The sequence below is a fragment of the Molothrus aeneus genome, chromosome 1 (genome assembly GCF_037042795.1).
Source record: "Molothrus aeneus isolate 106 chromosome 1, BPBGC_Maene_1.0, whole genome shotgun sequence".
Lineage (NCBI taxonomy): Eukaryota > Metazoa > Chordata > Aves > Passeriformes > Icteridae > Molothrus > Molothrus aeneus.
In genome coordinates this window covers 48,143,512-48,155,537 of record NC_089646.1, presented here as the reverse complement: position 1 = coordinate 48,155,537, position 12,026 = coordinate 48,143,512, and the positions used below count along the sequence as shown (strand labels likewise).

General features: G+C 39.6%; 1 protein-coding gene across 2 annotated transcripts in view; it reads left to right on the top strand.

Moving 5' to 3' along the window:
• The window catches only part of ELMO1 (engulfment and cell motility 1), a 302,032-nt gene that overhangs the window by 108,195 nt on the left and 181,811 nt on the right, over nucleotides 1-12,026 (top strand). For both annotated transcript variants that reach the window (XM_066556588.1, XM_066556597.1), the window contains 5 exons: nucleotides 1,966-2,117; nucleotides 2,990-3,068; nucleotides 6,778-6,828; nucleotides 8,256-8,378; nucleotides 9,718-9,849. In XM_066556588.1, coding sequence (XP_066412685.1) covers nucleotides 1,966-2,117; nucleotides 2,990-3,068; nucleotides 6,778-6,828; nucleotides 8,256-8,378; nucleotides 9,718-9,849 — 537 coding nt within the window. The remainder of the gene's footprint in view (nucleotides 1-1,965; nucleotides 2,118-2,989; nucleotides 3,069-6,777; nucleotides 6,829-8,255; nucleotides 8,379-9,717; nucleotides 9,850-12,026) is intronic.

Below are 12,026 nucleotides of genomic sequence, written 5' to 3'. Positions count from 1 at the left end.
CAGCCTTTCCTAGATGAAGGTTCCAGTTATCTATACTGTTACATTTCTGCAGGTCTCTGGTATGAAAATGTTATATCCCAGTGAAGCATTAACTGCCACCCAAAGGAGCTGCTGCACCAAGAATAATTCATAAATGTCAGGGCTCCTAAAGAGGTGACAGAAATCTGGCAATTTGGGACACAGTCTGGACACATGGTTTTCCTCCTGCACAAGCAATCCATGGATGCCTGAAAACTGAGGCATCCAGGGGCGCTTGGTTCAATGTGTGAGCAGTGCAGAGTTGCTGTGTGCATACACTGCCCCTGTCGTGGGCCCTGTGGAGATCTGGCAGCTCTGGCTGCAATGCATCAAAACACATCTGGATTGCCACTAACAGAGGTGGGGTAGCACAGTGCTTTGGACACACAGAATGTTGCTCTAAAAAGCACACTGTGCTTTGTATGCTATTGTAAATATTATTTGGCTCAGGACTTGCTGGAAGAAGATACCAAGAGCCCAAAATAGAAAAAGGCTAATCGAGTTGCCTCTCTCCTCCTGTTTTCTATGCATTCATGGTTTGGTTTTTTGCAGAAAGTAAAGTAAATGTATATTCTCTGAATTGAGTTTCATTTGGTGTAGGATGTTCCTGCTGTGGTAATGCAAACCAAGTAGCAGAGCAAACAGCAAAAAGCTAAAGTGCTGTAATAGATTAGAAAAAGAAAAATCTGTCCCTCTTTCTTTCTTGTCTCCAGCCAAAGTTGGGTGTTTTGCTCCTTCAGTACTACTTAAGATGTCACAAGTGCCAAACAATACCATTGTCCATGTGTCAACATTTTAATGTGAGTTTTACAGGCAGCTGGACAGCTTTTCCAAGCATAGGGCAGGCCTTTCTTCCTCCTAAAGGGAAACAATTCTTAGGTCTCAGCAAGCATCCAGAATTGGAAACAGTAGTTATGATTAGAGTACTAGCTTGTAGCAGGAATACTGAAGAGATGTGTGAAATTTTCTGGAAGGAACATATCAGAATTGAGACAGGGCCACTGTAGTCTGTTACTTGGCTGTAGAGAGCAAGTAACTGTGGTCACAGTACACTTCAGTCTGTACTTTCTTGGGTGCCTTTCATTTTGACTGTGCTGGTGTTGGAGTACTTGAGGAAAACCCCTGCAGTCCTTGCTTTCTGCTTCAGCAGAAAGCAGGTTTCTTCCCAGGAAGCTGGGTACATGGGCTGGGCAGCATGCTGGAGAACATGTGTTGCCACATCTCACTGCACAGCTGTGTTGACTCTGCAGATGAGTGTGCAACTTGTCATTGCCACACTGCAAAATAGCAGAGGTCAAACTTGGTTTTAATTAATGTGCCATTTGCTTGTGGCAGCTTGCAGTAAAAGGGAAGGTTATTAATGAAAAGCTGGACTCTAGACAGGGTTATGGAACCAGTTGTCATGATCATCAACAGAGTTTTAATTGGTAACCTGGAAAGAGCTTTCAGCATTATTGGTAACACCAAGCAGAAGAAAAAGGCATGTTTTTCTAGATTATGTTTTTCCAGAAAGCTAGATTAAAAGTTTCTCTTTTGAAACATTTTCCTTAAGCCTAGATATTTTTAGCCTGTCCAATTTTTTTTCTGGAGAAAATGAGAACTAGTTTCCTTGTTTTTTCAAAAGTTTTCTACACAAAAATAGAATTGTTGAATTTTTTAATGCTGATTTTTCACGTTTGAAATGTAATGATGAAGCATACATTTCAGTCATGCGAATATTGACAATAACCTTTGGTGACTTGTGCCAGCTGTAGACCCTGTGCCACTGTGTTCTTTCATGGTATATGATGTGCCTGGTTGACCATTTTTAGGTATTCACTGATGTCTGGCATGTGGACAAGACTGCCTTTTATCTAATGCCTTTCTGAACCACGCTGACAGGTTTTTTTCTTACCTTTCCCTGTCTTGATGACAAGATGCAAATTCTCTGAATGATTGTGTTTGCAGATAGCGAGCTATGTGAACAAATTTGCCTCGGACATCTCTATCTTGCAACGGTCGCTGGCAATCCTGGAATCGATGGTGCTCAATAGCCATGACCTGTACCAGAAGGTAGCACAGGAGATCACAATTGGGCAGCTGATCCCACATCTGCAGGGGTGAGTGGCCTTGACTACTGATTGATATGGTGGATATTTTTTTCCCCTTAAAATAGCACAACATCTGGAGAAAAACCAGTACTATAAAGACCAGCAACCTCCTTTATGATTCCTGACTCCACTGCAAGTGACTGCATAACTGGTAACAGTATTTCTGGAGTTGCCTGGTCATTAGGTTTTAGGGCTTTTTTGATTTTGTTTTGTTTGTTTTTCCATAAGCTACCTATGTAGTTGAAAGTGGGGAATGACGAGAAGAGCGCCCTGTGGTAATGAAATCCTTAATTAGCACACAGATGGGGTTGTTTTATTACAGACTCTGGGATGTGTGTAAGACAAAAATTGCTCAACTTTTGCTGAATGTATATTTGAAAAGGGAAGGGCTTTCTCTTAAATAGTAATGTGAAGTGCTTAAATGGATGGAAGCTGCCTCTTGTAGCATAGAGTAACCTACTGTGCATAGTTGTGCTTGTCTCCCACCTGGGACATTTTCAATGCACCTGAAAAGCTTTAATATCAGCAGGTTCATTTCAAAAAGCCTTTAGGGAAGATTCCTCTTCCTATCTCCAGCTGTTGTGCACCTGACAGGAACTGGTTATGAGACTCTTGCTATGATCAGTGGAGGGTCAATGGCAGTTCAAGGAGTTGTTCATTCCACCTTTTTTGATTTCTGAGTCTCCCTTCAGGACATCATCTCTCTCTCAATAATAAAGAAAGCCAGGTCATGACAACCTTGGTCACCTAACTTACATGGTTAACATGAAGTGCAAACAGCTCCTCCTCTTCTACCTGCTGAAATGCAGCTTGAAGATCAATTTCTACAGCTTATGTGCATTTGTGTTCTTCTCTCACATCTACAACATTGTTCCAAACAGGACAGACCAAGAAATCCAGACGTACACCATTGCGGTAATAAATGCACTCTTCCTTAAAGCACCAGATGACAAGAGGCAGGTAAGTTGATGGGGGTTGTATACCTATGCATCTTTGGGAGAAAAAGTGCTTCATATATTCATACCTGCAGTTGTCCCATCACACTTTTCCTGCACTTAATTCAAACTGAAGCTTGTTCTGTTTATTCATGCTGGGATATAATTCGTTTTTATGGAACTACCTCCATCTTGCACCAGTGTTAGGAGGGATTAAGCATTCTTCCATGCTTTTGTAGTTCCCTGTGACCTCATATGAACCATATTGACTGTGGCTGACTGTAGTATTTATTGTACTGAACTCTTTGCCAGCACAGCTTGTAAACCTAGGCTGTTTTTTTTGGTAGAATGTTTTCCCCCCAGATTTTTTATTAAGAAGTGTGTTTCTTTTGAAAACAAAAATATCTTGCCATGTAAGCATTTCATGACTTTTATAGTGTGCTATTTTAGTGCCAGATATCAGAAAATATTTCAAGATTGCTACTTGATGTTAAATGGGGATGGAATGTGAAGTGTTATGAAATAGCGAAGCTTTATCCATGTTTATGAAGTTACTAGCCTGTGTCAAAACAGATTTAGGCATTTATTTATTTAACATTTCTGTCACCAGGAACAGTGATGATAATTCTTGTGATGACATACTGTTACTGTCCAGAACAAGTTCACTGAGAGTTGCTGATCAGTTCTGACAAGGGCTTTCCTTAGATTTATTTACATTTTTAAATGCTGGTGACTGTTTAAACAAACATCAAAGCCCTAATGAGGGTTTTTCAGGGGGGTTTGGTTGGTATTTTTCTGTTTCGTTTCTTGTTCTTAAAAATATTTTTAACGTTGCAAACAGGGAAAAGTAAACCCATGGTTTACTAAGGGAAAAAAGGCTCTTCCACCCCTCACTCCTTCTTTTTTCCTTCTTCCTCCAATACAGTCTTCTATAACTAAGGCAATAAGGCACCTAATAACCAAAAATTAGAAGAAAAACTTCTCTTTCAATTTTGGCATAAGTTTATAATAGATCCTTGTAAGAAACCCAAATATTTTGCTTTTTTGCATTTGTGAATAGTTGCTGCTGTGTTTCTGTGAGAAGTATGCCTTGTCATATTTGAAGTGGAGGAACAGTGTCAGATGTAGATAAGATTTTAGTATTAATCAGTGGGCATGTGTTCCTGGAATGACAGTAACATAGTGTATTGTCAGCAAGCAAAACTGTGTCTTGCCAACCACCTAGTGGGGCTGGCAGTGAGCCAGACAGACTTCACCTGTAGTACCTGCTGCTGTGACACAGAACTGTTAGTCATGGAGTTTATCATCATCAGGAGATAATGATCTGCTTTGGCTTTGAAGGATAATAGCTCTGACACTTGCAGAAATTTTTCCTCAGCCTTTAATAGCCCAGAATGTGCAGTCAGAATGTGTTCAGTTTCTCTTTATGTCTGTCTTGTGGTTAATTAGTAAACCATACAATAGAGAAGGTAGGTGTCCATTGCCTTCCAAATAGCATTAACAGATGGCACCTACTGAACTCTGTCTTTCTAAGACAATGAACCGAGGTGATGAAATCTCATGCAATTATCTGGTGATGGGCACTCAAAAGTTAATGTTCAGCACTCACTACTTAATATTGTTAGAAGTGAGAAGCTGCACCAAAACTCATATGATTCTGGGAACTTTGGCACCTTCTCTGCTGCCGACTTACAGGCATGATGTGGATGGCTGCTCTGCAATTAAGGAAGGGATTTAAATTGGCACTGCTGTCTGAATTCTTTCCCCTCACTTTTTTTTTTTCCTGTCTCTCTGTTTCTGTAATGCAAAACCCAAGAAGTTCAAGATTTTTCTTTTTAATGAGGACTCCCTGGTTGCTTTGCTTCTTCTGCCCCTGTCAAGGACCAAATCATCTAGAGAAACCTAGGTTATTAATAAAAAAAGAAAATAAAAAAGTCTATTGGGAAAGAGACTGAGACTCTGAGCATTGAAATGATATTATGAATGTTTGAAACACTTCTTTGGCATTTGTCTGCATTTTTTGCAGAGATGTTGCTATGGGAAATGAGATGGCAAATTTGGTCAGATAATTCTTGTTCTCATCAGCTAGGACAGGACTTATATTAGAAGAGGCAGCTTATTAGCTGCTAATATAGCCTTTTTGGAGACAAAGTTAATTTTGATGCAATAATTGGTTTTTTTGAATGCTTGTTACTTCAATCAATTTTAGTCCAGTGACCAAAAAAACAGTATCTCGATAACAGCTTTTTAAATGATAGCTATAAGAAAGAAGTAACAATTTGATAGTCTTCTAAAAAGTAATTAGAAGAGTTTTCTTTTTATTATTTCCTTTGCATTGAATGCAGAAATACCATCTTATATTCTGTGCCTGTTAATCTTTTGGCAGTGGGTACATAATTTGACAAAATTCCAGCCAGTCTGTTCCAAGCAACATTGAAGTGTATCATGTGCCTGGCACTCCCCCTACAGCTCAGCTGCACATTTCTGGAAGAGATGGAACCATCTATATCATCCATTCCTTTGCTCCTTTGCTGTTATGTGCAATTGAAACTTGAGCAGTCAGAAAAGGTTCAAAACCTGAAGCTGAGTTTCTCTTGTCTTTGGTCCCTTGCTCCTTCTTTATCATTGCCATGTTCTGTTGCAGCCCCTTTACGTGGTACAAGGAAAAGAGTTCAACATCTCCAACTGCCTCCCATCTCACAATAAGAATTATTTTCTTTTTCTGAGCAAGTTCTTGCCTAACATTTGTTTTATTTACACTGTTTCTGCAGGTGTGCTTTAGTCATCCATCCTTCATATGTTTAATGTTACAGTCTCAGTTTTTCTGTTTTCTAGGGGATTTTTTTTTAATATATAAAAGTGACTAGTATCTATTCTACATTAGTCTTGAGCTCTCACAAAGTTCAGCAGGAATGCACTGCATGTGCAGGCGTACACACACATATACACACATTTCTATACTAATGGAAAAGCCCATGGAACTTAAAAATAAGGGATGCTCTTGTAGGTATGGTTAAGATTAGATTCTTATAATTGGTAAGTGTAAAATATTCCCTGCTATGCATTGTAGGACAGTTTGCAGCAGGGACTGCTGGGATCAGCTGCTTAAGCGTTAAAGGAAAATCATATTCACCTCGACAGTGATTTCAGACAGGTCTAGAAAGACAAGTTAATTTAAAACAAAAGAGTGGAGCAATGTCAACATTGCTACTAAAATACTGGGGAGAATGATCATTTGTTATAATGAAACAGTACTGAGTTGTAGGCTGATTTATTGAATGGAAGTTAGAGCACTTGATTTTAAAACAGCTGAAATATCAAAGTAAATAAGCATTTTATTTGACATCTTGTTTTAAAGTTCTGGCTGGCTTCCAGTCCATGCTTCCTTCTGTATTGTTTATGGGGGAAGGTTGTGCTTGAACAAGCATGTAAATACTCTTTTGAACCCACAGAGGTCTCTTCTGAAGTCTTTCACCATGGGTTTTGGATGACCAAAGCCCTCAGCCTGTGATGTACTTTTAACTATCTTGGTCTCTCTTCTCATGGAATTTTGACTTTGTGAACCCCAAATAACACATACGGTCCTAATGCTGATATGCTACTTCCTTTCATTTATAAGTAACAATGCAGAAATGTAAGACCTTTTGAGCCAGTGTGTTTTTCTAGCTATGACATTAAAATACCTGCTTCTGCCTATTTTTTAATTTTTTTTAAAATTTTTTTTACTAAATCAGGAAATGGCAAACATTTTGGCACAAAAGCAGCTTCGTTCCATCATCTTAACTGTAAGTATATGGTTGTCAATGTTACTGTTGAGTAGGAGAGAGAAAAGGTGACTCCATTTTTGGTGTCCATAGGTCTTAATACATTTTAATTGCCTTTGTATTTTGATATGTTTTTAAGCCTTGTAATATAGAAGATAAGGTTTGAATGGGTTCAAAACTGCTTTTTGGAAGGGTTATTTTTTATTTTCCCAGTCAGAAATTGTGGTTTCTTCATGAAAATACAGTATTAAATATCCCCTGTGTTTTTTGGTTCTTTTGATTATTCTGTCTTGATTGACACAATTCATCATGACTTGCACACAAGAAGCATGAATTAAAGCTAATGAAATAGTTAATGAATATTATATCCAAGACCTGCATCTGCTATTATGGAAAATCAGGGATTCTGCCTTTGATGTTTGAGTAGGTTGCTTCTTCAATGGAATGAGGGAAAATCTTTCTCTGTAGTGAGTGTAAAATGAACCAAACAACAAACTCCTCCTCACACTTTCTCATTTGCTATCCTAATTTCACTGATGCATATAAACCCCCAGATTTATTTCAGAAGGTCTGCTTTTATGCTAGTTGAGTTCTTTAAAAATTTGGAACAATCATAAGGATAATTATTGTTTATTGTCATAAAATGCTCCAGTGCCTTTTGGCAGACAGATTCTTTTATTCTCTGGAACTGTACAACCTCTGTTGACATATCCATCTCCCACTTGATGACTTTTTCCTTATGTCCTTTGCTGTGTTTAGAGGTCTGGGTCTGTTTTCTGTTTCCCATATAAAACTACTTGGTGTTTTTGGCACACCAGGGATTTTTAAATTGTCCATCAGTTTTGTGTTTGCCTTTTGAATGGGATAATTCTGCATGTATAGGGCATCATATACTAATGTATTTCTAAGCAGTCTTCCTCATACAGATTGGAGTTGTATGGTAGAGGCAGGATTGTGGTGTGATGCTGACTCCCTGTTGAACCCTGCTATTCTATTCACTGTATTCTCTGGCTGTGTTTGCAGCCTGAATACTTTTCTGCTCAGACAGCTATTCTTTTAAATATTTCTTAATATAATCTCTTGGAAAATAAATAAATAAATTACAGAGCTCTAAAGCTATTGGGATGGAATTAGTTTTTCTTTGAAGTGACTACTCAGCACTGTTTTTTTTAATGCTACTTCTCAGTAAATACACAGACCCTATAAAGTGTAAAGTCCTGTCTCCTTAAGTTATTTAAACAGCATCTGAATCAGTAGTGCTGGTACTGGTTTGATTTTCACGGGTGGGGGTGGGTTTGAGGTTTTCTTGGTTGTTTGGGTTTGGTTTTTTTCATTTCTGAAGTATAGATACACTATTGCATAGCAAGCACATACTTAGGAATGGAAACCCCTGACTGCACGCACTGCAGTTTTCTGATTCACCAAAGCCTGTCTCTCTTTCTTTGCAGCATGTTATCAGGGCACAGAGGGCCATCAATAATGAAATGGCACACCAGCTATATGTTCTGCAAGTACTTACCTTTAATCTTCTGGAAGACAGAATGATGACAAAAATGGATCCACAAGACCAAGTAAGCATCTGGCATCATCTGGTCTTAGCATGAAGACAACAACTCCTCACTGATGTACCTAAAGCTCTTCATGGAGGAAAAAACCATTTGTTAGGAATATTTACATAAGTCATTCATTTTCTCTGTCTGTGAAGTTGGGTTATGTTTTTTGGTTGTAAGAAGATGCATTAGGTATTTCATTCCTTGTGCAAAAGTACAAAATGGCCAAGTAGTTCTCCTTATCATATAGTTCCATGAACTGAATTTTCTGTCTTCCTGAGCAGAAACTCTGAGCAGCTGTCCAGCATTTGTCTCCCATGTGCCCTTCTCCGAAGCACTAGAGGTGTATGGTCCTTCCTAGAAGTACTTCTGTAGAGCTAAATTAAATGTTTGCATGAAAACTGTCTGGCGTGCTAGAGTTGAAATTAAATTGTGTAACAATAAACCCTGGTTTTGTTACTGGGAATCTATAAAGTACTTCATTTGTTTATTGCTCAGTGTGGGCAGACATTGACTTTGATATTGTTCATTGTGCAAAAAGTGACACTCCCCTAAGATATTCAAGAGATTTAAATATAGGGTCAATGAGCCATAAGGATTATGTGTTTTGTTTCTTTAATCTTTTTGTAGCCTTCATTTAGGCCCTGTACAAGGAGGAACCTGATTTCATTTTTAAGCTGAAGTTATCTTAAGAGACTTGCTAATAGCTTGGAGAAGAGAAGGTGGGAGAGTGAGATAGTTGTAAACATAAGTAACATCATGCTGTAGGATTTTATGCTTCCTAAGTTTGAGATGGAAAAGTTTGACTCTTGGGAATGTACATGCAGTAAATTAGTGCATCTCTCCATAAAGAGTGACTAACACAGTGTTGTTAATATTGCTGGTAGGGTAATTATCCCTGTCTTGAGACATTTCCAGCTGCAGTAATTCCGCTCCTGCCTATTTCTGCAGTAGCAAAAATGGATAGTTACCAAAATGAATGCAGAGTGCTGAGTCGTTTTATGTTCATCCAGCAAGGTTCTTAAGTACCAGCTTAATCACCAGTTTAATTTGAAATGTGTGTGATCTCTTGGCTTCTGTGGTCAAAACTGTGTAGTCAGAGGCCTTGCTAACATGAGTCCTGCTTCTGGAAGTCAACACTTAAGTACCCATGTGTGAATCTCATAACTGTGAGGACTTTTGAAAGTGGGAACCACAAGGTCATTCTTGCTGACTGTCCAATTATGAAGTAGGGAATTTAGACACAGAAGCTTTGGACAGTGGGCAGGAATACCGTGTTTTGAAACACCTTTTTTGATATTGTTTAATTAAGTGAGAGATCAGTTATTTTAACCAATTTTTTAACCTTGTTTAAACATAGGCTCAGCGGGATATCATATTTGAACTCAGAAGAATTGCATTTGATGCTGAGTCTGAACCTAACAACAGCAGTGGCAGCATGGAGAAACGGAAATCTATGTACACTCGAGACTATAAAAAACTTGGATTTATTGTGAGTATTTTTGTGTGATAATCCACTGAAAGTGGGTGCATGCATCCATTATAGTACATCTTTTCATTAGTCTCTTCTCTTACTTGGTCTTCTGTCTATTTCCTAAAAGGGAATAACTTTCCACCCCTTCCCCAGAAACCCTGCTAACTCCAAGTGACAGCTTTAGCAGAAGCCAGGGTGCTGGAATGGAGACTATAAATTCTTTACACAGGATAGGCAAGGAAGTAGAGGTAGTGGAGTAGCCCTGTACGTTAAAGAGTTTTTTGACTGCCCTGAGCTTGGTAATGATGACAATAGGATTGAGTCTTTATGGGTAAGGACCAGGAAGAAGGTCAATGAGGCAGATTTCATGGTGGGAATCTGTTAAAGGCCGTTCAACCAGGATAAAGAAGCAGGCAAAATATTCCACAAGCATCTGGGACAAGTTTCAAGATCTCTAACCCTTGTTCTCACGGGGTACTTAGGACTTACCAGCTGTCAGCTGGAAATATGATACAGGAGAGAGAAAACATCTAGGAGATCCCTGGAGTGTGTGGAGATAACTGAGGCCAACTGTATGAGGTTAAGTAAAAGTGTTGGATCCTGCAACCCCATGCAATGATCCATACCTGGGGAAGTGTGTCTGGAAGACTGCTCAGAGGAAAAGAACCTGGGGTTGTTGGTCAACAGCAGCTGAACATGAGCCAGCATGTGCCCAGATGGCCAAGAAGGCCAATGGCATCCTGGCCTGTAACAGCAATAGTGTGGCCAGCAGGAGCAGAGCAGTGATTGTCTCCCTGTACTTGGCACTGGTGAGGCCACACCTTGAGTACTGTGCTCAGTAAGAAAGAGACTGAGGTTCTGGAATTTGTTCAGAGAAGGGTAACAAAGCAGGTGTGAAGGGTCTGGAGCACAAGGCTGGTGAGGAGCAGCTGAGGTAGCTGGGGGTGTTGAGCCTGTAGAAAAGCAGGCTCAAGAGAGACCTCATTGCTCCCTACAACTCCATGGAAGGAGTGTAGTAGCCCTGTGGGGGTCAGTCTCTTCTCCCAAGTAACAAGTTACAGGACAAGATAGTTTTAGATTGGATACTCCATAAAATTTCTTCATGGCAAGGGTTGTCAATCACTGGAGAAGGCTGCCCAAGGAAGTGATTGAGTCATGGACCCTGGAGATGTTTGAAAGATGTGTGGATGTGTCTCTTAGAGACATAAATTAGTGGTGATCATAGCACAGTTGGAATCAATTATCTCAGAGGTCTTTTCCAACCTAAACAATTCCATGATTCTAGCTGGAAGAAAAAACTACCTGAAGTTTGAGCATGCAGTTTTGCGTGACATGTTACCATTAGAATCTAACTTTTAATGACATCCTGGATGAACAGGCATTGCCTAATGGATCTCTGACAGCCCTGCAAAGTCACTGTTGTGTATTAGCAATAATATGGACTTATGAACACAATAAATCTGAGGTATGACTCTGTGGACTCACTTATAGGACCTTGTGTTTTATTTGCTTAGTCCTTCAGTCTGTGAGTAGGGGGTGCAGAATCTCTTGTACCCTGATTTAATCAGGTGGAGTTCTGGGCTTGCCTTAAACCCTGTTGGGGAGCAGAGCATGATCTGGGTAAACTGTTGCACACATTTATAGTAACTAATAAAGTGTATTTTTCCCCCTCTGGAAACAGAGTGTGCACATGTACAGTGAATTAATATCTTGATTTATTGCTTACTCTAGGTTAGTATGCAGTTTTCTTTCTCCTTAGGTAAAATGGTATGCTTCATATCTCCTGTGATCCATTACTGTCCTGTTGGCCTAGCAGACATACACTGAATATTGTACAGTAGCCACAGTTACAGACAGAGAGGTTTTCAGCGCTCTTGGTGCAAACTGGAGCTTGCTGTGCAGTTTGAGTGCTCTGCCCAGCTCTGTGGCATAGGGCTCAATTCTCCCAAAACCACAAAGGAACTGGGTAGAGCTTTTCTGTGTTCTGATAGCTGTTTTCATTACTGGTGAATGAGGAAAAAATTACCACTGGATCAGTGCTGTTGTATCTGTAAGGAGTAATCAAGTAAATAGACGAGAACGGAGGAACTTGGCATTTTGGAGTTGCAAGCATGATAGCAAAACTAGTGCTTTGAAGCAGCCTTTGAAGCTCAGTGTGAGGTTGTTTTTTTTTGTTGACTCATCCCTCAGCTTCA